At 45.0% G+C, this 26892-nt stretch overlaps 1 protein-coding gene across 1 annotated transcript in view; it reads right to left on the reverse strand.

Moving 5' to 3' along the window:
• Window positions 1-4353: 4353 nt before the first annotated feature.
• The window catches only part of SYN2 (synapsin II), a 502630-nt gene continuing 480091 nt past the window's right edge, over window positions 4354-26892 (reverse strand). Inside the window, exon 14 of the mRNA XM_033926098.1 lies at window positions 4354-5133. Coding sequence (XP_033781989.1) covers window positions 4998-5133 — 136 coding nt within the window. The 3' untranslated portion in view covers window positions 4354-4997. The remainder of the gene's footprint in view (window positions 5134-26892) is intronic.

The raw sequence follows: 26892 nt of genomic DNA on the forward strand, positions 1-26892 counted from the left end.
CACAAGCCTCAAACACTTTAAAATAATAAGTGTTCAAGGCTTGTGCGGTTAAGGCAGAGCTTACAGGAATGGGGACAGCGACAGCGACAAAACTCACGGGGACGTCCCCGTGTCATTCTCTCTTATGGAACAGCACCTAGTGCACATAAGTGCCTGTTAAGTAATGGTGACTTTGATGTGCATAAGTGGCTTATAACTCTAAGCACCAGTTTATAGAATTGCCCCATTTCTCTACGGGTTAAACTTCATTGAAGAGGTACATTTTTCAGACTAACAATACCTTATCAGACAACTCAGAACTAGCATGGTTTCAGAAAGGCTGGACAGAAAGATGCTGCAAATGTGACCTCAAGCCCTGCTCTATTTCAAGTTGTATTCCAAAGATGTGGAAAGTGACATTTTTGAAATGTTAAGGAAATACCTTGGTGTTTCATTCAGAACAGAAGAGCAGTCATAAAGAAACAGTGGCGGAAAGGAATTACATTAGGACTCTTGCTAGTTCTACAATAATGGAGTTCAAACCAGATGCAAATGCCAAGCCCTTTGCTGGTACCTATCAAAGGATAGAAGCAAACTGGAAGACTAAGCCAGAAGGAGCATGTATTGAAGACAGGTATCATTGAAGTCCAAGGAGCTACTAGATCAACCCATTACTATCCACATCTTTCAGGAAGAATCATCTTTGACTGTTTACTGACTAACCAAGAAGTGTGGAGTCAACTGAAGTTGTATTTTCCTATTCTGGTAAGTAAAATGGAAGTGGCTGCACTAGTATTAGCTGGTCTTTGTGTTTCATTCCCTTTGATCAACTCCAGGCCCAGCTAGTGAAGTTGACCTAAAGGACCATGTTTCAATGTCAACTGCATTATACAATTACAAACTGTTGCGTTTCTAACCCTTCTTGTATGGATACTAGAAAAAATATGGCACTATTCCCATTACAGCAACTGCATCGTGGCTGCTCTTTTTCCGAATCTGACATTTCCTTGCAATTAGGAGATATTTGATTTGTATTCACATCCATCCTAACCATTTGCTCATGTGCTTACTGACCTGGATCCCCGAGGAAGGCCAATAAGAGCCAAAACAACGACCGTGTCGGGTCCGTTGCTACCAACTGAGCCAGCTGTCCTTCATAGTAGATGTAGATGTATGGTATTTGATTTGAATCAAATTTAACATACAATAAAGAAGATTTCAAGAACATTGCATACCATAGTCTCCGTCGTCCTTTGGCATTCCTTCTTCAACTGTGAAATTCTTGGGCTTCTTGTTTACCATTCCCATGTTTAACAGCATTTTTTAATTGTTTAGGTCTATACCAGAAATTTGAGCTTTCTTATCTTGCATTGTCCTTATAGGAGGAATTGAAAATCCACAAGTCGACAGATAAGAGTGTTACCAGTATCTTCTACAGTACTAAAGCATCATTTTGTCATATTGGTATTCTAAAATAATTCAAACACATGGGAGGTATACTTCAGTGAACATTTTGTGAGTGTGCTATTTTTTTAAGACACTGCGCTTCCATCCTGAAATACTGAAAGACAGTGAAAGGTATAATAACCATGAGTATTAAAGAAAATTGTTATCCACAGGCTGTGATCTTTTATTTAATCAATATAAGAAGTAACCAGCAATTCATACATGAGCATTTGGGACCATACGGACCCCATCTTCATAGGGCACAAGATGTCAAATGAAGAACACATGTATACACATGGAATAACTTGGACGCTTTTTGAGTTATGGTCAAAATATAGACATGTTAGGAGATTGCACTTTTATCAAGCATGAGGGCTTGTTATTTATTAGAAGGTGAGCACAAAGTAAGTTTGACACAGGATGGTCATGCATGTTGCCTTTACTCTTAACAACTCAACGTCAGAATTCACTATTAACTACAGAGAAGAAGGAAATGCACCATACACACAAGTGGAAATCAAACAGTACATACATATAATGTGGCATTTTTTTAGCATGCTGGTACTGCTCAGTGATACAATTATAATCAGATGGTACAGGGGCTATCAAAGAACAAGCAGGGAAATGCTCAAATATTTTACGGCAAGAACATCACTGTCCTTTTTTGTCTCGACACATTGGCAGTATTGAACCAAACCTCAACACTTCCTGTCCACTCGGGGGCCAAAGGAGTTTTTACAGTCAACCACTGGGACGCAACAGAACCACTGAATTAATAGTCATTGAACTGAATTGAACATGGCTTGTGGTATATCGTCATCCACCCTGTACCTGACAGGGAAATAGATGTCTTTTGGTTATGTCCACTTTTATATAAGGCTGAGTGAATTGTTTTGCATAAAATGCAAAATGCTGAACTTGGTCAGATTTGCTTGTTCATAAATACGGTTAATCAGAGGCCATTTCAAAGAAAACCCATTCCTATAGTTTTTGTTTGCCCAGATTTTGTAAATAGCACTTAAAATAGCAATGTAGGTCGGGGATTTAAAGGCTTACCTTTCTGGCACCTAAGTTTTTTGGAGAGTCACGCCTAGCACCGCTAGGCACCATGCTATAGGTGCGATTCCGGTGCTTTCTTTTTTTAAATGAGTTTTTAATCAGTTTTAAATGGTGCGGTCAATTACTGCGCCAGTTAAAGCTGATTAATGAAATTAAGGGCTCCTTTTATCAAGGTGTGCTAAGGGGGTTAGCGCGTTGGACATTTCATCACGCGCTAAGCCCCACGGCAAGCCTAAAAACTAACGCCTCGTCAATGGCGGCGTTAGTGATTAGTGCGGCAGGCAGTTGAACGCGCATTAACCGCCTACCGCACCTTGATAAATGGAGCCCTAAGTTAGGTGCCAGTAGGCATGATCTACCTTTTGGGGCCGTTTACAGAATATGGTCCTCAGAGACCCCAAATACTCATGGACTCTGCCCCTTTTTTTTCTGTGAGTGATGGCAAAGAGGAAAAGATGTGTACAGATTTGAAAATTTAGTTTAGTGCATGCACTTTGCTTTCTCATCTTAAATATGCACCTGGAAAAAAAAGGAGACTAAAAAGTATGCAAATTCTGCAATTTTCAGAAAGGCCAATATACTTGAGTAACTGTTTTTCAAAACTGTCCTTTTAAACCCCCCCCCCTTTTTTTTAAAAAAACTGCAAAAATGTTTTTTTAGCGCAGGCCAGTACGCTGCTCCCAATGCTCATAGGAACTCTATGAACATGGGGAGCAGCGCAGAGCATTCAGCACACTGGCCTGCGCTAAAAATCGCTTTTGCGGTTTTGTAATAGGGGGGTGGGGTGGGGTTAAAATTTCTTTTAAGATTACTAGAAGTTAAGCAATAGTTTGCAGAAATGTATCAAGGTTCCCCAAAATGCTATCTGTTTATTAAAAGCATTCAAATGTATATTCTTGAAATATATAAGTAGCAAAGCAAAACTGAACAAACATACTGTATCCATACAGCCCTATCTCTTTGTGATGGACAATGTAAGTTGACGCTATACTTTTGTAATACAAAACATTGACAGCCCTCCCAAGAGGTTTATAAAATAAACTGGGGTGAACACACATCCTCTCAAGTTAGAAGGTCCAAAACAAACTCTGTATACCCCGCTCTTTCCTCCACAATTACTGATGTACTAAACCCATCCCCGGCTAATCCCTACACTGCTGATTACCAGCTAGCTTAGGGGCAGTTTCTAGTTTCTTTAAATTCTGATATACATGTGGATAATAAGGACTTAGTTCTCTTGTTTCAAAAAGTGTTTGCTATTAACCAATTTGTATTTTCACTTTTTCAGTGGTGCACAGTAAGGTTTGGCATTTTGCAACTTAATTAGGGCATCCCAGTCTTGTCCTGGTCATCCCACAACCAGTCAGGTTTCAGGATATCTATTATGAAAGTGCTTCATATACTGTCTCCTAAGTCATATATTTCTGCTGTTTTGAGTGTTTCTTGATGCATGGTTTGTCCTGTTGGAAACGTTGACGTTCTTCTCTACAAACATTTTAGGAAGGGCTGTGGCTCACTGGTTGAGCTGCTGCCTCTGCACCTAGAGGTTGTGACCCTGGGCAAGTCACTTAATCCTCCATTGCCTACCACTTTGAAATGCCAAAGTGACAAAAAGGCAGTATACAAATCCCCCATTCCCTTTATTGTCTAGACCTGTTCAACAGATGTCCCACGACAACAAGAGGACACTCGTGGAAAATCAGAGTCGGGAAACTGCGTGGTGACACCAGGAAATTCTTTTTCACCGAAAGGGTGGTTGATCGCTGGAATGGTCTTCCACTTCAGGTGATTGAGGCCAGCAGCGTGTCTGATTTTAAGTCCAAATGGGATCGACACGTGGGATCTATTCGCAAAGTAAAGGCAGGGGAGGGTCATTAGGGTGGGCAGACTGGATGGGCCGTGGCCCTTATCTGCCGTCAATTTCTATGTTTCTATGTAACAGAAAAGCAGTATAGCAAGTTTAAATAAACTATGCATCCAGATTTGTTTTATGTATCCCCAAAACTGGTTCTTGTGATCAAGAAACCAATTTGGTTTTCAGAATTTCTACTATGAATATGCACGATACCAGTTTTCATATACTGTCTCTTTTGCATGCAAATGACCCGGTAGAAAAAGATCCCGAAAAGCCAACTGGGCTGCAACCCTAGAAGAATGAATTTGAGGACCTCTGACCCAAGTGAAGCATCCCAACAATGTACAATACCTTCAAAGAAGATCTGGATATGATAGTACACAATAAGGCCACAATATAACAGTTAAGGGCTTTCAATATTAAGCTCGACGCTCTATTGATATCCTCCTGCCTTCATCCTGTTAGCTTGCTTACAAAAAAATTTATTCCACCGATGGTTCATTTATAGGTTTTACATATTGCTTAATACAACAGTAAAGGAAGGATATCAATTACCACATTAGGGTCACAGGAGACTAAATAACCACTGGCTTTCTAATTGTTGTAGGCTCTGAGTGAAACATGCCAATTTCAGGGCTAAGAAATGGCTCTTTTTTGACTAATCAGAAAAAAGACTTGCAAATGATTTCCTCAGGTTTCGGATTGTCTCGGCCTTGGCTTCATCTTCATTCTGACTTGATCGAAAGAAGGATGACTCGGTGAAGCTGAAGGCGTTTGTCAAAGACTGTGACTTACTGTAAGACAAAAAACAGGACAGCATTTAGTGAGTAGCATCAATATCTCAAATATAACAAGGAGCGTTCAACGGAAAACTAGCACAACTGCAGTATTCGAGAGAAGAACTAATGAAGACATGTAAATAGAGATGGACAAAGGCTCATCTCCATATAGCAAGTATATCACACTGCTACTAAGCCAAACAAAGCAGGTTCAAGTTCCTAAAAAACTAGATTATCCCAGGACAAGCAGGCAGATATTCTTGACTGATGGGTGACGGCACCGACGGAGCCCCGGTACGGACAATTTTAGAGTGATTGCACTCTAAGAACTTGGAAAGTTCTGGTAGGCCGCACCGCGCACGTGCCTTCCCGCCCGACAGAGGCACGCGGTCCCCAGTTTCTTAGTTTCCGCGGAGCTAAGAAGACGCGTTTCTCTCAACGGCCGTTGTGAGAAAATCTTTTTGATTCTTCCCGCTCGCGTAAACTCGTTAAGGAAATATTGTTTCCTTCCTTTTTTCTTTATTTTCTTTTCTTTAAAAAAAAAATAAATAAATTTGTTTTTTTCTTCTTTTTTCGAATTCGCCCCGGCGGGGCCTTTTGCCACCATCGAGGCCTCGGCCTTCGATTTGGCTGAAGCCGTTTTTACATTCATGCCCCCTCAACCCGGGTTCAAGAAGTGCCAGCGGTGTGCACGACCAATTTCACTCACTGACCCACATAATTGGTGTCTACAGTGTCTTGGTCCCGACCATCAAGCGTCTACCTGCACCCGCTGTGCGACTTTAAAAAAGCGAACTCTGAAAAATCGTCACATCCAACAGAGATTGCTTTTTGGTGCCGAAATGTCTGACTCTACGACACCGGCATCGGCTCCGGCGCAGTCGGCACCCACCTCATCGATGCCACGCGATACCGCGTCGGCGTCGACTCCTTCAGGTAAGCCGGCTAAGAAGCCTTCCCCGTTGGAGCGTCCTCCGGTCTCGGTGGCAGCGAGCCCAATCCTGCCGACCTCGAGGCGCCCACGGAAGCGCTCCGCCCCAATAGAGGTGAGCCCCTCGACATCGGGTTCCTCATCCTCGGGGCGTAGAGCAGCACCGCAGGTACCGCAGAAGAAAAAGGCGGTACCGGTGCCCTCACTCGAAGAGCGTATAGCTGCTGTTCTGCAAGTGCAGCTTAAAGAACAGTTGCAACACCTTCTTCCTTCACTCTTGGCACCGAGCCTTCCGGTCCGGTCTGAGCCACCGGTACCGACAGTGGAACGCCCTATTTTATCCGCTTCCACTTTGTCGGTACCGGTACAATCTGCTTCCTCGGTCTCCATGCCGGTTCTTGCACCGGAGCCGAGAGCTCACCATCAGGCTGTACAGACTTCGGCTCCGGTGCATCCAGTGACATCTCCCGGTACCGAGTCGATCAGGTCAGGGAAATCGCTTCGCAAATCTCGTCACCTAGAACCCTCCACACCAGAATCTCGGGACCGGAGTTTTCAAGTTCGAGATCCTGATTTGTGGGGTGATTCAGAGGATCCTCTTCTTTCTGAAGGGGAATGCTCCTCTGGTGACGAGGACCCTTCTGCTTTGGGACCTTCCTCTAGACCAGATGTGTCCTCTTTTTCTTCCTTTTTGAAGGAAATGTGTGATTCTCTCTCCATCCCCTTGGAGGCTGAGTCAAAGAAATCCAAAGCTTTTCTAGATGCACTGGATTTTGACCAGCCTCCAAAGGAATACCTCAAGTTACCTCTCCATGACATCTTGAGAGAGACCTTTTATAAAAATTTAGAATCCCCTTTAACTGTACCTGGAGCTCCCCGCAAGTTGGACTCTTTGTATAAAGTCATTCCCATTCCTGGGTTTGACAAGCTCCAACTACCTCATGAGTCCCTTTTAGTTGAGTCCACACTCAAAAAGTCTAAGGGGGCTAGTGTGTACGCTTCAGTCCCTCCTGGCAGAGAGGGTAAATCCATGGACAAATTTGGAAAAAGGCTGTATCAGAATGCGATGTTGGCCAACCGGTCAGGAAATTACGCATACCATTTCTCATTCTATCTAAAGCAGCTTATACAAAATCTGGCTCTTTTCGAGAAATATCTCCCTGACCGGAAGAAATCTGTTTTTCACCAAACTTGTTCCTCTCTTTTGCAGCTTCGTAAGTTCATGGTCAGATCAATCTATGACACTTTTGAACTGACCTCCAGAGCCACAGCTATGTCAGTAGCCATGCGACGGCTAGCCTGGCTTCGAGTTTCCGAACTCGATGTCAATCATCAGGACCGGCTAGCCAACGCACCTTGTTTGGGGGATGAGCTGTTTGGAGATTCCATGGATTCCACTACTCAAAAGCTCTCGGCTCATGAAACTCGGTGGGACACTCTTCTTAAAACTAAGAAAGCAACTCCACCTACCAGGCCTTTTCGTCAGCACTCGGCCTACCAACGAAGATTTGTGGCTCGTCCTCTGCCACAGACTACACAACAGCCTAGACATCAGAGACAACAAAGACCAGCTGCTAGACAGGCTCAGCAACAGCAGCAGGTGAAACCTCCCCCTTCACAAAAACCTACTCAACCCTTTTGACTTGGTTCTCCTGGACATAGCTAATCTTCCTCCTTCTACTCATCTTCCACAGCCCATAGGAGGACGCCTTATACATTTCATAAGCCGTTGGGAAATCATCACCTCGGACCTGTGGGTCCTCAACATCATCCGCCACGGCTACTCTCTCAACTTTCAGACACCTCCTGCCCAAAGTCAGCCAAGAGAGTCTGCTTTCAACACTCCTCGGTCTTCCCTCCTTCTTCAAGAGGTTCAATCCCTCCTCCTTCTGAACGCTATAGAGGAAGTTCCTCTAGATCAGAGAGGGCAGGGATTCTACTCCCGTTATTTTCTAGTCCCTAAAAAGACAGGAGATCTAAGACCCATTCTAGATCTTCGCGATCTCAACAAATGCTTGGTAAAAGAGAAATTCAAAATGCTTTCTCTGGCCACTCTTTACCCTCTTCTCAATCAAGGCGACTGGCTATGTTCCCTCGATCTCAAAGAAGCTTACACTCATATACCGGTCAATCCGGCCTCCAGACAGTACCTACGCTTCATGATCAATCGTTGTCATTACCAATACAAGGTGCTTCCCTTCGGTCTTGCCTCCTCTCCAAGAGTGTTCACCAAATGTCTGATTGTGGTGGCTGCCTTTCTACGATCTCACCACCTTCAGGTCTTTCCTTACCTGGACGACTGGTTAATCAAGGCCAATTCATCTCAGACTGTTCTCCTGGCCACCAACCAAACCATCAGGTTTCTTCAACTTCTGGGGTTCGAGATCAATCTACCCAAATCTCATCTCATCCCCACTCAGAGACTTCAATTCATCGGAGCTGTCTTGGACACAGTCCTCATGAGAGCGTTCCTGCCATCCAACCGTCTTCAAACGCTTCAATATCTGTGTCAGCAGGTGCTTCTACAACTTTCCATCTCTGCCAAGCAAATGATGATACTCTTGGGTCACATGGCCTCCACAGTTCATGTCACACCCTTCGCACGTCTTCACCTGCGCACTCCTCAATGGACCCTAGCTACTCAGTGGTCCCAAGCGATGGATCCTTGCTCACGTCACATATCTGTCACATCATCTCTTCGTCAGTCTCTACAATGGTGGTTGATATCCTCAAATCTCTCCAGAGGTCTTCTGCTCCATCTACCTCCTCATCAACTAGTCATCACCACCGATGCCTCCCCTTATGCCTGGGGAGCTCATTTGAACGAGTTCCAAACTCAAGGCCTTTGGACAGCCCAGGAAAAGAAGCATCACATCAATTTCCTGGAACTCAGAGCGATGTTTTATGCCCTCAAGGCCTTCCAACATCTTCTCTTTCCTCAAGTTCTCCTGCTGTGCACAGACAATCAAGTTGCGATGTACTACATCAACAAGCAGAGTGGGACGGGCTCTCGCCTCTTGTGCCAGGATGCCCAGAAGATCTGGACTTGGGCCATAAATCACCATCTATTCCTGAAAGCTATCTACATTCAGGGAGAAAAGAATTCCTTAGCGGACAAGCTCAGCAGAATTCTCCAGCCTCACGAGTGGACACTCGATCCTTTCACTCTACAGTCTATCTTCGCTCAATGGGGCACTCCTCAGATAGACCTCTTTGCAGCTCCTCACAATCACCAGCTGCCCCTATTCTGCTCCAGACTCTACTCTCCTCACTGTCTGGCAGCGGATGCATTTCTCCTCGACTGGTCCAATCTGTTCCTGTACGCTTTCCCTCCTCTGCCTCTCATGTTGAGAACCTTGTTCAAGCTCAAGAGGGAACGAGCCACCATGATTCTGATTGCTCCGAGGTGGCCCAGGCAACATTGGTTCTCCCTTCTACTTCAACTCAGTTCCAGGGAACCTTTTCTTCTTCCACTGTTTCCTTCTCTGCTTACACAGCATCAGGAGACCCTTCTACATCCCAACTTCCAGTCTCTGCACCTGACAGCTTGGTATCTCTCGGGCTGACCTCTCATGATACTCTTTTGTCTCAGCCTGTTCGTTCCATTCTAGATGCCTCCAGGAAACCAGCCACTCTGCAATGTTACCATCAGAAGTGGACACGATTTTCTTCCTGGTGTCTTCTTCATCATCTTGATCCCACTTCCCTGGCAGTGGAGACATTGTTGGATTATTTGCTTTCTTTGTCTTACTCTGGCCTTAAGTCTTCTTCCATCAGAGTCCACCTCAGTGCCATTGCTGCTTTTCATGAGCCGGTCCATGGAAAACTTCTCTCAGCTCATCCCCTGGTGTCCAGGTTCATGCGGGGTCTTTTCAATGTGAAACCACCTCTTAAAGCCCCTCCTGTTATCTGGGATCTCAATGTGGTTCTTTCCGCCTTAATGAAGCCTCCATTTGAACCTTTGGCTACCACTCCTTTCAAGTTTCTCACTTGGAAGGTACTTTTCCTTATTGCTCTTACCTCTGCCAGGAGGGTCAGTGAGCTACATGCACTAGTTGCAGATCCACCTTTTACGGTCTTTCATCATGACAAGGTGGTTCTGCGTACACATCCAAAGTTTCTCCCTAAGGTTGTCTCTGAATTCCATCTCAACCAATCCATTGTTCTGCCTGTCTTCTTTCCGAAACCTCATTCTCATTCTGGGGAACAGGCTCTACATACTTTGGATTGTAAGAGGGCTCTAGCTTACTATCTAGAGCGTACGAAACCCCACAGATCAGTTCCCCAACTCTTTCTGTCCTTTGATCCGAATAAATTGGGACGTCCTGTTTCTAAACGTACGTTGTCTAATTGGCTGGCAGCGTGCATTTCATTCTGTTATGCTCAGACCGGACTGACACTGGAAGGTTCTGTCACGGCCCATAGAGTCCGAGCAATGGCAGCATCTGTAGCTTTCCTCCGTTCCACTCCTATTGAGGAAATCTGCAAGGCTGCTACTTGGTCCTCAGTTCATACTTTTACATCTCATTATTGTCTGGATGCATTCTCTAGACGGGATGGACACTTCGGCCAATCTGTTTTGCAAAATTTGTTTTCCTAATGGCCAACCTTCCCTCCATCCCTCTTTTTGTTAGCTTGGAGATCACCCATCAGTCAAGAATATGCTGCCTGCTTGTCCTGGGATAAATCACAGTTACTTACCGTAACAGGTGTTATCCAGGGACAGCAGGCAGATATTCTTGCGTCCCTCCCACCTCCCCGGGTTGGCTTCTTAGCTGGCTTATCATAACTGGGGACCGCGCGCCTCTGTTGGGCGGGAAGGCACTCGCGCGTGCGCGGTGCGGCCTACCAGAACTTTCCAAGTTCTTAGAGTGCAATCACTCTAAAATTGTCTGTACCGGGGCTCAGTCGGTGCCGTCACCCATCAGTCAAGAATATCTGCCTGCTGTCCCTGGATAACACGTGTTACGGTAAGTAACTGTGCTTTTTGGTAACATTTTTGGATTTGCATGCTTACATGAAACTAGCTCTGGATTTTCCAAAGAGTCAAGGTGAATTTCTGAAGATTTGATGGAATAAAAAAAGACCTACTCAAGACTTAAAATCTGTTCAAACTTCCACAGCTGGTTCAAAAATTTGAAACATTTCTGCAGATTGCATGTAAATTTTCCAGTGAACTTATACTTCTGAAAGATTTGGACAAATTGCACAAGAATATCCATCCCAGGGTTCTTAGCTTACACTAGTATTCTAGAAAGGAATCTGAGCACCCAGATGCCATTATAAAATAGACTCCGACTACACATATTTAGGGGCGCCTAAATGGAACTGTCCCCTTAGATCAGGGATCTCAAAGTCCCTCCTTGAGGGCCGCAATCCAGTCGGGTTTTCAGGATTTCCCCAATGAATATGCATTAAAAGCAGTGCATGCACATAGATCTCATGCAGATTCATTGGGGAAATCCTGAAAACCCGACTAGATTGCGGCCCTCAAGGAGGAACTTTGAGACCCCTGCCTTAGATCGTTGTATGCTTTCCATACCCTGATTTATGCCTTTTTGACGTCAAAGCTTGATAACTGTAGTGGGATATACATGGTAATTTCTAAGAGCAATCTAAGATAATTAAAAACAGCCTTAGCACCCTGAGGTTGTGGGTTCAAGTCTCACCCTGGACATTTCACTCAATCCTCCATTGCCCCATCGGGACAGATAGGAAAAAATGACTGAGCACCTAAATATAAACCACTTAGACAATTAATAGGCAGTAGAGAAATACCATAAATAAATAAAATAATTGGGCCATAAGAAAACGTTTTATCATATCACTCTGCGTTTCCTACAAACCACTGGTTACCTATTTCTTATGGAATTCACTTCAAGGTTCTAATCATGACTCACGAATCACTTTATTCTCAGCCCCAGATTATTTACACTCCCTAACAATTCCTTAGGCACCAGCCAGAGCTCTTAGGTCTTTATAGGACTATAAGACCCCCCTTTTATCAAGCTATGTTAGGATTTTTTAATTGTAGGCCACTGAGGGAAAAACTCCTACATTCGTAGAATTCCTATGAGCATCAGACCTGCGATACAAAACCCTAATGCGGGTTTGATAAAAGGGGGGCCTAGATTAGTAAAGCCAACTTTAAAAAGGGTAAAATGGGAGTTTTTACTTGGCAACAAGCCCCACACTAGTGAATAAGGGATATATTTGGGCCCTAATCCTTGAGTATTTATTTCTAGTTTTTACTTGGCCTCATCCTTACGGAACCAGCCCCACTCTCTCCCCCCCCAAAAAAAGACCCACAACCTTACATTTAGAAGCTAATTTCAAATCTTTTAAGGCCCTTCTAAAAATCTTGGGGGGGGGGGAGGGGTTCCAGCAGGACTTAAGTGAAGAAATCTTTAAGATTAGTCATATTTATTGAAGTTAACTTGTGAAGGGTCATTGACACACCATTTGTTTGAAATTTAAATCACTATTTTGGTATGTGTCATATTAGGTCTATCCTCTTTGTTTTATGGAGGTCATTTGCTTACATTTTTGTTTGGAATTGTAACTGCTTAAATCTGTTGTGAGCTTGAGTGACATATTACATTTGAATAAACATTATACTCCAGCTCAGACCATTAATTTATTTATTTATTCAATTTTCTATACTGTTCTCCCAGGAGAGCTCAGAGTGGTTTACATGGATTTATTCAAGTACTCAAAACATTTTCCCCCGTCTGTCCTTGTGGGCTCACAATCTTATCTAATGGGGGGATTAAGTGACTTGCCCAGGGTCACAAGGAGCAGCGCAGGATGCTGAGGCTGTAGCTTTAACCACTGCACCACACTGAAGCTATAGCAATTATTATTTTCTGTTTGTTAAGTGATATTTCACAAAGCATCACCTGATTAGCATGAACGTTACTGAATCTAAAAAGAAGTCATTGGGAGACTTGGCCATTGCCACAAGGCTGTATTGCATTCACAAGTCTCTAGCAGGCATAAGGGTGTACCTAGAGGAAACACATTTTCAGGCATCTATGTTAAGCCAATTTTATAAAGATAAATAGGTGTGTCCCCCCCCCTTTTTTTTTTTTTTTAATAAAATACTAATCTAAATGGCAGAAATTGTATCTATATTGCAGGCACGGACATTTATACCTTTCCTAGAGTTTACATGTGCATCTTGACCATTCAAAAGTATTTTATCATTGTTGCGCCATTCTTTGTCTTCTTGAAACAACAACACGTTTCGGGTTTCATGATGCTAATCTAAGTGCTCTATAGATGCCTGCTGGCAGAGTTTGTCCCATCATAGCAAAGCATAGACTTTTACACCAGTTGGCATTTACAGTATAAGAGCCATATATTCATAAATGATCTAGAAACGGACAAAGTGTGAAATAGTAAAATTTGCAGACGACACCAAACTATTTACCGTAGTGGAGCTCGGACAAAAGAGGACTGCAAAGAATTGCAAAGGAACTTGAACAAACTAGATGAATGGGCGACGAGATGGCAGATGAAGTTCAATGTTGAGAAATGTAAAGTATTACATGTGGGAAGCAGAAACCCGAGGCACAGCTACATGATGGGTGGGATCATATTGAATGAGAGTACCCTAGAAAGGGACTTAGAGTAATGGTGGACATGACAATGAAGCCGACGGCACAGTGCGCAGCGGCCACTAAGAGAGCGAATAAAATGCTAGATATAATCAAGAAGGGTATTACAACCAGAATGAAAGAAGTTATCCTGCCGTTGTATCGTGCAATGGTGCGCCCGCATCTGGAGTACTGCGTCAAGTACTGGTCGCCGTACCTTAAAAAGGATATGGCATTACTCGAGAGGGTTCAGAGGAGAGCGACACATCTGATAAAAGGGATGGAAAACCTTTCATACACTGAGAGATTGGAGAAACTGGGTCTCTTTTCCCTGGAGAAGAGGAGACTTAGAGGGGACATGATAGAGACTTACAAGATCATGAAGGGTGTAGAGAGGGACAGATTCTTCAAACTTTCCAATAATAAAAGAACAAGAGGGCATTCGGAAAAGTTGAAAGGGGACAGTTTCAAAACGAATGCCAGGAAGTTCTTCTTTAACCAACGTGTGGTGGACACCTGGAATGCGCTTCCAGAGGACGTAATAGGGCAGAGTACGGTACTGGGGTTTAAGAAAGGATTGGACAATTTCCTGCTGGAAAAGGGGATAGAGGGGTATAGATATGAGGATTACTGCACAGGTCCTGGACCTGTTGGGCCACCGCGTGAGCGGACTGTTGGGCACGATGGACCTCAGGTCATAGAAACATCGAAACATAGAAATAGACGGCAGATAAGGGCCCACGGCCCATCTAGTCTGCCCACCTTAATGTCCCTCCCCTACCTTTGCCCTGTGAATAGATCCCATGTGCCGATCCCATTTGGCCTTAAAATCAGGCACGCTGCTGGCCTCAATCACCTGTAGTGGAAGACTATTCCAGCGATCAACCACTCTTTCAGTGAAAAAGAATTTCCTGGTGTCACCTCGTAGTTTCCCGCCCCTGATTTTCAACGGATGCCCTCTTGTTGTCGTGGGACCCTTGAAAAAGAAGATATCTTCCTCCGCCTCGATGCGGCCCGTAAGATACTTGAACGTCTTGATCATGTCCCCCCTCTCTCTGCGCTCCTCGAGCGAGTATAGCTGTAATTTGTCAAGCCGTTTTTCGTATGGTAGATCCTTGAGTCCCGAGACCATCCGGGTGGCCAGTGTTCCCTCTAAGCGGGCGGGTGTTGTGAGCAAACTTTTTTCACTGTGAGCTAAAAATATCGGGCGCCAGCAAGTTATGAGCCAAATAAATATGTTGTCAAAGTTGCTGATACATGAGGACGAGGTATTCAAAGGAATTTTAGGCCTACACGCTAAATTAAATAACGTTAAATAATATTTTTAAGAACACAAAACAACGCATTAATTCTTGAAAGTACAAAATTCTTTATTTTATTTTTTTTTTTTTACCAGAAAAACTCAAATTTATTTTAAAACAGTCTACAGAAATTGTAGGGATGAAATGATATCTTAATAAATGTTTTACAACAAATGTAGTTATGTCTGTTACATCCATATGTGTAAACTGTAAATTAAAAACAGTCCAGAAGACAATACGTTTGATGCTTTCAATTTCTAGACAATCTATCAATTCCAGCTTCTACACAAAAGTATAAATACATTAAAACAAAATATTGAAAACCATTTTATTGGGCACAAAGTTTGCCTTCAGTGAGAAGAGTTCACTCAATATGTTGTAGAATAATTGTTGTGAAACTGGAATGGAATCAATTCTTCACTCAAGTTAGATATCATCAATATCTTCATCATCATCCCCAAGAAGAGGCGGTCGGAGCGTACGCGAGTCCGGCTGCCTCTCCTTGTTGGCGAGCTGAGCGGACCGTCGGGATCGACCCCCCGCACCCCCTAGGTACGCCTCTGCAAGTCTTGCCTTGCCCGGATTTGCCGCTCTCTTCCGGTGTTACTCCCCCCCCCCACCCGACTCTCCTCTCGCCGCCCTGCCATCTGCCGTACGCCTCTTCCGATCGCCCCCCTTCCTGCTCGCACCCCCACCCCGACGTCCGATTCCTCCCCCAGCCTCCCCTTACCTTTGCGACGCGTTACATGGACTGCCAGCTCGCCTGCCTGCAAGCACGTGTGTGCGCTGTGACGAGAAACTTGTGCGCTGCGATGTAATATTTTGTGCGCCAGCGCACGCCAGCGCAGCTTAGCGGGAACACTAGTGGCCATTCTTTGCACCGACTCCAGTCTCAGCACATCCTTGCGATAATGCGGCCTCCAGAATTGCACACAGTATTCCAGGTGGGGCCTCACCATGGATCTATACAATGGCATAATGACTTCCGCCTTACGACTGACGAAACCCCTTCATATGCAGCCCATGATTTGTCTTGCCTTGGATGAAGCCTGCTCCACTTGATTGGCAGACTTCATGTCCTCACTGACGATTACCCCCAAGTCTCGTTCTGCTACCGTCTGACCCAGCGGAGGCATTGCTTATGTTCTTATGTACTCACCTATGTGACTTCATATAAAATGACTCCTGTGGGGTTAATTCTATAAAGTGACATTCACATGCCAATTATACACCTACATGATTAGAATAAAAGCAAATGTACACACATGCATATACACAGCTCTGCTTAAGGACTATTCTCTAAATAAGTCCATATCTTGCATAATGCATATTTTATAGGTACGCGTAGGTAGGGTCTAGATAGGGCTTGGGCGGGTCTCAAGACATGTGCAACTTATCAAACCCTATAATTTATAAACATATCTCCAGAATTAAGACACGAGCACCTGTACCAGCCTTATTACATTACATTAGCGTCTTCTATTCTGCCAATACCTTTCGGTTCCAGGCGGATTACAAAAGAATTGGTTTGGGCATACCCAGTGAGATTACAAGATAGATAAGTAGAAGCAGCATTAGGGTCTGGGGATATATTGAGAAGGTTAATTTGACTTGACAAATTTCCTGCCCAATTTGGTTTTTCATTCTCTCCTTAAGGCTTTGTAGTTGGATGTTGTGATCAGCACGTTGGAGATGTGTTGATCTAGTAGGCCGTCATACATTTTCTTCCGTTGTATGCCTTTGGGGGGTGCGTGAAGGGGGCCTGTGTTCTCCTTGGTCTGAATGTGTTGTTCCTGGTTAGGTGATTGTTTAGATAGGTTGGTCCATCGCCATTCAGGGCTCTGAATAGCGTGCAGTAGAATTTGTAGAGTATGCGTGCTTGTACAGGGAGCCAGTGTGAGTCTTGGAAGGCAGGGGTAATGTGGTCGTATTTTTTCAACATGCTTGCACCTAAATCATATATACATTTCTAGTCTGTTATACTAGTATTTGATACTAGTCCTTTAGATACAGTGTTATATAATTGCCCTCTATCCCTCTCTTTGGCCTTTTTGCAATGTGTGCATAATTCCTGTATGGTAGTCATGTAAAGTGTAATGATAAAACCCATGGCAAAGCAAGCTGGTAAAAGATGTCAATCAAAACATGCAAATAGTATCCTGGTACCCTGCCTCATTCATGAAAATACAGTTAGTGCTGGTCTTGTCCCAATTTATTTATTTTCATATTTATACACGGCTTATAAGCTAAGTGGTTTATATTCAGGTACTGAAGTATTTCTCCCTGTCTGTCCTGTTGGATTCACCATCTGACTCATGTACCTGGGGCAATGGATTGTTAAGTGACTTGCCCAGGGTCCAAGGCAGCACCACCAGGCCACTCCTCCAATCTATGACAAATACCCTAGAGAAAACTGAGTCAAAACATGCGAGTACCTAAGATCGTTTTACTACAAAATGTTAGGGAAAATTAGACACTGGAAAAAAAATCGAATTAACCAAATTCAAGCTTTTCAGTTTTCTCAAATTTTTCTGTATTCAGATCTATGCAGACTAGAAAACTTTGAGTGAGGCCCTGGAGGTTTTGTGTGGCCTACTGAACATTTGAAGCTCATGACTTGACTTATCAGCAAGTTTTACAACATTGAAAATGCCAAATGGTGAAGTTCTGTGGGCGTAATTCTATAAAAGGGGTGCTAACATTTACATGCATAAATTTTTAGAATAAGGGCATTATATATGTGTAAATGCCAAAATTCTGCCTAAGCATTATTCTATAAATATATACGCATTTACAAATAGGTAGAGTCTGGGCAAAGCATGGGTGGGATTAACACTTATTCGCCTAATTTATAGAATGCTACAGGTTATGTGCATATCTCTGTCTTATAGGCATGAGAACTTGGCATGGATGGAATAAGTGCTTGTATCTAAATTATAACTGGATATCTAACCTGTTGTGCCAGCGTCTACTTTCCTTTATAGAACTGATGTCACATAGGCACCCTGTTATAGCATTACCCCCTGTTTGTATGCATGCTCGTTACCATATGCCCAGTCAGTCAAACACAGAGAGCAAGTGGTCAGGAGCAGGCAGGCCCGAGGAGAGTGGGGTGCAGCCAGTACATCGCTCCAGAGCCTATGAAGCTCAAGGGGGCCCAATGAAGTCCAAGAAACATCATGAAAACCGAAATGTGTTGTTGTCTCAAGAAGAAGACGTCCTTACAAACTAAAACAAAGAACGGCGCAACAACGATAAAATACTTTTGAGTGACATAAGATTCAACAAACAAAAACTTGGGAAAGTGACTATCAACGAGTGTTCTCACCAGAAGACTTTACAGTACAGCATAGGAAGAAATAATTCCACAGGTAAAGTTCCCTGTGGCATAAAGGACCCACTGACATCGCGTGCCTTTTTGTCTACATTTTCGAGAGATTCGAGACCTATAAACGGCTTGATGGTTAGTGGAAAGACAATAGCAATATTGTCCTAATTTTAGAACCACTAACAAAATTCTTGATAGCAATACAGCAGATTGCTATACCTTCTTTGTACCAGGGCCCGGATTTTCTCTTGGCGGCTCTGGGAGCAGGAAACTGTAGCGATGAGGTGCTGTTCTACCACCCAAAGAAGACTGGGGATGACAACCCAAACTCCCCTATCTTCTGCCCCATAGGCTTAATCTTACTAAAGTAGGGGCTTGTTCAAGACCTGATGAGGGCAATAGTGGCACCAGTATTTGATTGTTTCAAGTTTATTAAAAATTTGTTACAAAGTGGCTTTACAATAAAAAGCAAAAACAGGGTAATACAGACATGTTAAAATTAAAAGCTAATTAATATTCTATAAAGACAAGTACAATATTTCACAAAGCAAACTGACACGAAAGGAAAAAGGTAGAACTACAATAAGTTAAAGGAAAGAACAATTAAGGAGAAAACAAGAGGTAAGGGGTACTAATATTTTTTTTTCCTTTTTTCTGAGCTGCTATAATTGCCACGGAGAATGGACTAATGTTCAGTTAAATTGTCCTTAAAAGGTCAATCATACTGCAAAGGCATCTTTAAAAAGCATTGTTTTTGGATCTTTCGCAGGTAAGCCGGTGTTGAATTCCAGCGCGTGGGGGCAGTAACCGAGAATATTATTATGCATAGTATTAATAATTTTTAGTGATGGGATTGTTAGCAGATTTTGATTAGATGAGCGAAGAGTACGTTGAAAAGTGAGGGTGCCCTGTTTGTCTAGTTTTGAAGGTTAATAGCAGTATTTTATAAGTGAAATGGTGGGGCTGTGAGTGCACATTACTTTCCCAGGCTCATCTCTTCTCGGAAAGTAGAACTTGGAAGAAGAATGTGTGCTCAGGGCCCCATGAATCTTTACAAATCAATGCTGCTGCCCCTACAAACACCTTCAGTCTTTGGACAGAATAGCAGAGGAGGAGATTGTTGAACGCCGCTGAGGCAGGGGCTACTTTTTCTGACGCTACATTTTGCTGTCTCTATGGTATCTTCATCTCTTCTTCATATCCCCCCTGGATTTTATCTTGTCCTCTTGCACGCTACCTCCCTTCTTTTCTGCATCCCCTGACCTTGACCTCCTCTCATTTGCACTCTCTAACCCTCTTCATCTCTTCTCACTTTCTCTTCCTCTTCTCTCTCTCCTTTTCTATGTTTTCCTCTCACCTTTTTCTGCATAGTTTCTGTCCTTTCTTTTCCTCATCTTCTCTTCCGTACTATCTCTACCTCTGTCCTTCTCTTCCCCATCTTGTCTTATGCTCTCTTCCCCCTTCTTTCTCTCCGTGTTTTCTCCGTCACCTCCTCTTGCTCTCCCATCTCTCTCCTTCTCACCTCCTCCTACAGTTTTCTGTGTTCTTGTTCTCTCCTTATAAAGTTGCCTTTTGGCATCGTCTCTCCCCCCTTCATGTGATCTTTTCCTTCAACCTCTGTGATTTTTCTCCCCTTCTCTACCTATTTTTCTAGTTGGCTGCCTCTTTGTTCCATGCATTAAGTCACAAACCTTCCTGAGCCTCCATGGAACACTGGTATGTTAACAGAGGATTAAAAAAAAAGGCAGCACCATTAGAACAGTCTCCATCAAAGTTCCTCACAAGGGTGGGTGGTAGAAAAGATCCCTACTGCTTATTACTGATAGGTCAAAATCCTCCTAGGGACACAGAAAGAAGATCTGTTTACCTTGTATTCACGCCATCTACTGCAACCTGCACAAGGATCAGGGACGAGAGGCAGTCATGGGCATGGGATTGAATTCAGGGACAATCCTTTAAAATCAGGGGTATTTCTTATTTGGCTACTCTAGTGTTACCATTTTAACTCTATTTCATACCATAGCATAATGAAATAGACCCACCAAGTCTCCCGCTTTTAGCAGGAGAATCCTACTTTAAGGAGGTTGCCTCTTGCACATGAGGCATGATCTCCTGCTGAGTGCTTCCTCTTGCCTTGGCAGGAAGCCTTCATAAAACATCACCTCCCTGTGCCGCAGCAGCTGGAAATGATGTTTTATGAAGGTTTCCTGGCATGAGGAGGCTAATCCTTTTGCATCTGGCTGCCAATCGGCTGTGCCAGGGGTACAGGAATGGGTGGGTCTGGGTGGAGCAATAGGCCGGGTAGGGGCTGGCACTGAATCTCCTGTTGAGTGGGCCTGCCCCCTTGGCAGCTCTGATGAAACATTACCAGCATCTAGATAGATTATATTAATATTTAGGATTGCATGAGTAGCTCACTTTCCAGCAAATTTATTGATTTAATTTTCTATACCATTCTCCCAAGGGAGCTATGAACAGTTTACATTAATTTATTCAGGTACTCAAGCATTTTCCCCTGTCTGTCCTGATGGGCTCACATTCTATCTAATGTACCTGGGGCAATGGGGGGATTATGTGACTTGGCCAGGGTCACAAGGAGCAGCATGAGTTTGAACTCACAACCTCAGGGTGCTGAGGCTGTAGCTTTAACTACTGCACCACACACTCTCAGCAGAGATGAAGAAAAACAAAGACACGAAGTGTCCATAAATTTTAATACAGTTAAACCTTGGTTTGCAAGTAACGCGGTTTGCAAGTGTTTTGCAAGACGAGCAAAACATTCTCGCAAATCGAGAGTTGACTCGATTTGAGAGCATCGCTCCCCCCGCCCACCCGTGATTGTTTCCCCCTGCTCACGAATGCCTCCCCCCCCCAATGAACCGGCATCCCCTGCCCGCCCAAACAGAGGCCACATTATCAAAAGGATGTGAAGAGAATGGAGTTGGTCCAGAGAATGGCCACTAGGATGGTCTCAGGACTTAAAGACATTCCATATGAAGAATGTCTGACCAAACTACGCTTATATTCTCTCGAGGAGCGTAGAGAAAGGGGGGACATGATAGACACATTCAAATACATCACAGGTCGAATTGAGGTGGAGGAAGAAATATTTTTTCTTACAGGTCCCATGGTGACAAGAGGGCATCCGCTAAAACTCAAGGGGGGAAGATTCCAAAGTGACACCAGGAAATACTTCTTCACCGAATGGGTGATTGATCGATGGAATAAACTTCCACGCTAGGTGGTCGAGGCCTGTAGTGTAGCTGACTTCAAAAGTCGATGGGACAAACAGATGGGAGTGCTGCAAGGTTATGCATGACAGAGGAGTACACCAGGGAGGGAGGGTTCTTGAGTGGGCAGACTTGTTGGGCCGCCAGCCCTCTTCTGCTGTCATACTCTATGTTTCTATGTTTACCCCCATCTGGCACTGGCATGCAGCCCACAAGATGTGCCGGTGCACGAAGATCCTGCCTCTTGCCTGGGCCTTGAACATCTGTGCATGCTCAAGGCCTTCTGGCTCTCACTCTCTCCAAGAATCTCGAGAAAATCTCAGAGAGAGCGAGAGCCAGAAGGCCTTAAGCATGCGCAGATGCTCAAGGCCCAGGCAAGAGGCATGATCTTCATTCACCGACATGTCCTGTGGGCTGCGTGCTGGTGCCAGATGGAGTAAGGCTTCTGTTTGGGCTGGCGGGGGATGCCAGTTCGCAGGGGGGGTAGTGGTGGTGGGGATGCCGGTTCTCGGGGATAGCGCATTTGCGGGAAGGGGTGGAGCAGCGCCAGTGGCCTCGGGGGTGGGGGGGGGGGGGAGGAAGAAACGAATCAAGTGAGTTTCCCTTACTTCCTATGAGGAAACTCGCTTTGATATATGAGCAATTTGGTTTACGAGCATGCTTCTGGAATGAATTATGCTCTTAAACCAAGGTTCCACTGTACTTGACTCTATTGGATTCAACATATGTTTCAGCTAAAGTAGCTTGCATCAGAAGTCTAGATATGTCAACATAAAAACAAATAATGAGTAAAATAGATAAATATATAATAAAAAAATATCACAAATAATAATATCACATGGTAAAATAACATGTATCGAGTCCAGTAAAGTCAGGTTTTAAAATTCGTGGATACCTCTGATCTTTTTGTTTCCCTTTGTCTCCGCTGTTTGCTGTATTTCAGATTGTTGCGGTGACTGTCTCTTTTTTTTTCTTAGCTCTCTTTTCAGATCATAAATCTAAGCTATTTATTCTGAAATAAGCATTTCAATTGAGTAATTATAGAGTTAAAAAGTTACAACAGCTAGCACTTCCTGAACTGACCATATACCTCCCAATCACATGTTAAGACATAAATAGAGAACTTTCTAAATCATCATACAGTTTGTAACACATGAACTGATATTCAGTATTTAGAGTTATGACAAAGTGCTTTGGTCTGCAACTCAGTGGTAACTTTCCTGCTTTGAAGTCAGTATGGTGTTGGCTCATATGCTAAGATTTTTCACCAAATAACAGAAGCACTGCTTTAAGTTTGTGTAGTGTCGGAGCATTTGCCTCGTCGGCCTGTGCAAAAATGCTCTAGCGTGGCTTAATAAAGAGAGGCTTTAAGTAGCATGTATAACTTGGTAGAACTACGACGACTCTTTCTAATTCCTCTGTAATGAAATGCTGCTTGTAACCCTCCTAGAACCCCACTTTGAGAGGATTTGGTAGGATATAAGATTGCAAATAACATAACATTATGTTTCACTTAATCAGACGTATTGCAATTAAAGTTAGCGATCTAGGAAACAAAGATCAGATCCCAGGGAGGAGGTGATATGCCTGAGAAGCATCCGAGAGGATGAGGCCTACATCGACGGAGTCGTCCAGGAGCTGTCCCAAATCACCGAGCAGGCCCATGACAAGTCCATCCTCGAGGCACCCAAATCATCAGCTTTGAAACCAACAATTGGGATACAGGAAATGGCTAGCGGCACTGACTCCTGGCAGCTGGTGACCTCCTCCACGGGCAAACATAGGAGACCCCCCCCCTTTTTCAATCTCTTCATCTTCTCCTTCTTCTTACAAACAGGGCAGCTATACATCAATCCCTCAACTCGTCCTGCGGAACATATTCCAGATTCTTCAGGAAGGAACTGCCGATGAGGAACAGGAGCAGGCCCAACACCCAGCTCCATCTCCAGGGACAACTGACCGGCTCCCCCTAAAGAAGCGCAGAGTAATAGTCATCGGGGATTCCATGCTGAGGGGCACCGAGGGACCAATTTGCAGACCGGATATGCAATCTAGGGAGGTCTGCTGTCTGCCTGGAGCCAGGATACGAGATGTCACCACCAGTCTGGATAGACTACTCACGCCCCGAGACCACTTTCCTATGCTTCTTGTCCACATAGGAACCAACGACACTGCCAGGAACACACCGGAGACCATCACCAGAGACTTTGGAGTACTGGGTGAGAGGCTGAAGCAGACAGGAGCGCAGGTGGTTTTCTCATCGATCCTCCCAGTTAGAGGCAAGGGAAGAGCCAGAGATGAACGTATCCTGAGGACGAACGAGTGGCTACAGGGATGGTGCCGGGATATGAACTTCGGATTCCTAAACCATGGGGAAGCGCTACAAGGACTTCAGGGACCAGACGGACTCCATCTGACCAGTAGGGGTAAGAACGTCTTCGGACACCGACTAGCCCGCCTGCTTCACAGGGCTTTAAACTAGGTAAGTCGGGGGAGGGTACCCATTCACATATTAGTGCAGAAAGGAATTATCCTGATGAGGTGAGTCGAAACTCCGCTTCCATGTCCAAGGTAAGTACCCACATTGCAAACAGTTCTTTGGGAGTCACACTGACTCGGGTAGGATACGCCTCACAGGGACTTAGCAAACACAAGATATGGAGGGCCATGTATGTCAATGCACACAGTTTAGGTAACAAAATTCTAGAATTGGAGGCTGAAATAAGGAATGCCGACCTAGATGTGGTGGCAATATCTGAAACTTGGTTCACGGACTCACATGGGTGGGATATGGCTATACCGGGCTACAATCTACTTCGTCAGGACAGAGAGGGCAGGTTAGGAGGGGGGGTAGCTCTATACATTAAAGAGGACATCAAAACCACCAGGATCACAGATGTCAAGTACACCGGGGAGTCCCTCTGGGTAAACCTGGCAAGAGGCAGAGAAAAATGTCTGTATCTAGGTGTGGTTTACAGACCCCCAAGACAACTGGAAGACATGGACGCAGAATTAATTGAAGACATAGAGAATATCACTCTACGAGGAGAAGCTGTATTGCTAGGGGACTTCAATATGCCTGATGCAGACTGGAACTCATTTTCAGCGACAACCAGCGGTAGCAGGAGGCTCTTAACCTCCATAAAGGGAGCACGTCTCAAACAAATGGTAAGGAGCCCACTAGGGCCCAGGCGATCCTCGACCTGGTACTCACCAACGGGGAAAGCGTTTCAGAGGTCTCAGTAGGAGATACGCTAGCCTCCAGCAACCACAATATAGTATGGTTCAACCTTAGGAAAGGCTTCCCTAGATCAAACATGAAAACAAAGGTACTCAATTTCCGGGACACAGACTTCGCACGCATGGGAGATTTCGTCCATCAGACGCTGCAGGACCAAGCGGAGACCGATGATGTAGAAGCTAAGTGGTTAACACTGAAATCAACCATACATGAAGCAACTAGCCGCTTCATAAAATCAGTAAATAAACGACAAAGAAACAATAAACCCCAATGGTTCACCGCGGAGATCTCGCACCTCATTAAGGAGAAGAAAAAAGCGTTTCTCTCCTACAAGCGCACGGAGAAAAGAGAGGCAAAAGTAGAATATAGGACCAGGTCTACAGCGGTCATTATCCCAGGACAAGCAGGCAGGTATTCTCACTAGTGGGTGATGTCATCCGACAGAGCCCCGACACGGACATCTTGAAAGCATGTCTTGCTTGAAGAAACTTAGAAGTTTCGAGATGCCCGCACCGCGCATGCGCCAGTGCCTTCCCGCCCGATGTACCGGGCGTGTCTCCTCAGTTCTTTTCTTTCCGCGGAGCTGAGAAGTTTGTACTTCATTCTGCGCTGACTGAAATTCAGTTTTTGCCTTCTATTTACCCGCGTTTCTGTTTCTTTCTTTAATTTTATTTCAATTTTACTTTATTTTTCTAAAAAAAACAAAAACAAAACTTAAAATTATTTCTTCCGGCGGTTCGGCCGGGCCGGCCTCGTGGCTGCAGCCTAGCGGCTTCGACCTTGCAGCGTCGATTTTCCGGCCTATGTCCCGACCAATCACCGGTTTTAAAAAGTGCAGCAAGTGCCAGCGTGCGATTTCGCTGACGGACCCACACCGACGCTGCCTTCAGTGTCTTGGTCCGGAACACGTTCCGAAATCGTGCCGGCCTTGTTCCACGCTCACTGCGCGCTCGTTTAAGCGGCGCTGCTTGCTCTGGGAGTCGATGTTCAAGATGGAGACTGCCAAGGACATCTCTACTACTGCGGCTGTTGAGGTTTCGCCGGTCCGTTCGAAACCTGCATCGACGACTCCTGCATCGACCATCTTGAAGCCCGCATCGTTCACACCGGCTTCAGCATCGTGTTCAGCATCGGCGCCTGCTTCCGTCTCCTCGGTTCAGGTACCGCTTTCCACTGTTCCTCCGGTGGTCATCAAAGTGCCTAAAGCTAGCAAGCAGAAGCACTTGGCCACGAAGGAACGCGAAGACCATACTGGAGGACCCCCTTTCGGTGCGGATCCCTCCATATCGGCTTCGCTTCGTTCCCTGCTAGAAGCTCAGTTTGTCGAGCTTATGCGCACTATGGGACCCCGGCTTATTAACAACATTCACGGTGAGCTTCCGACCCCGGTTTCAGAGGGCGGTCCGCCCCCTCCCCCTCCTCCTCGTCGCTCAATCTCTCTACTCGACGAGGGGGATCGGCGGAGGGCGGCGGAATCCTCCAGGAGGGCTTCCCTTCCTGAGATGCCACCTTTGGAGCCCATCACACCTCCACGACAACAGGGTGCTAGGGCGGCTCCTGATAATCGTAGTCCTGGGCATACTGCATCGCAGGAGGAGTTCTTCCGCACTCCATACCAGACCTGGGTGGCGCTGCGTGAATCCGCATCTCTGCCACCTCTACGATCCACTGCATCAAGCCCTATCCATTCCTTTGAGGCTTCGAAGGACCACTCGATGCATAGAAGATCTCGTTCCCCGTCCCGTCACCGGGAGGGGCATCGATCTCGACACTCTTCTCGGCACTCCTCACGTCATTCGGAGGTGTCCCCGCAGAAGAAGATGCAGCGTTTGGGATACTCCTCGTCGGATTTGTCCCAGCCGGAAGGGCCGGAGTATGAGGAACCATCTACCTCCTATTCTCCCTGCCGATCTCAGCTCTCCCTGGACCCGGAGGCTTCCACGTCTTCTAGCCCGTCTCGTCGGCCGGCCTTGGCGGACCAACTGTCTTTCTCATCCTTTCTCCGACAAATGGCGGATGACTTGGATGTGACTTTGGACACTGGGTCAAAATATTCTAAAGAGTATTTGGACACCATGCATTTGCCTCATCCTCCGGCGGAGACACTTCGGCTTCCTCTACACAAACTGCTGGACCAGACTTTCA

This window comes from Geotrypetes seraphini, chromosome 17, assembly GCF_902459505.1.
Source record: "Geotrypetes seraphini chromosome 17, aGeoSer1.1, whole genome shotgun sequence".
NCBI classification, from domain to species: Eukaryota; Metazoa; Chordata; class Amphibia; order Gymnophiona; family Dermophiidae; genus Geotrypetes; species Geotrypetes seraphini.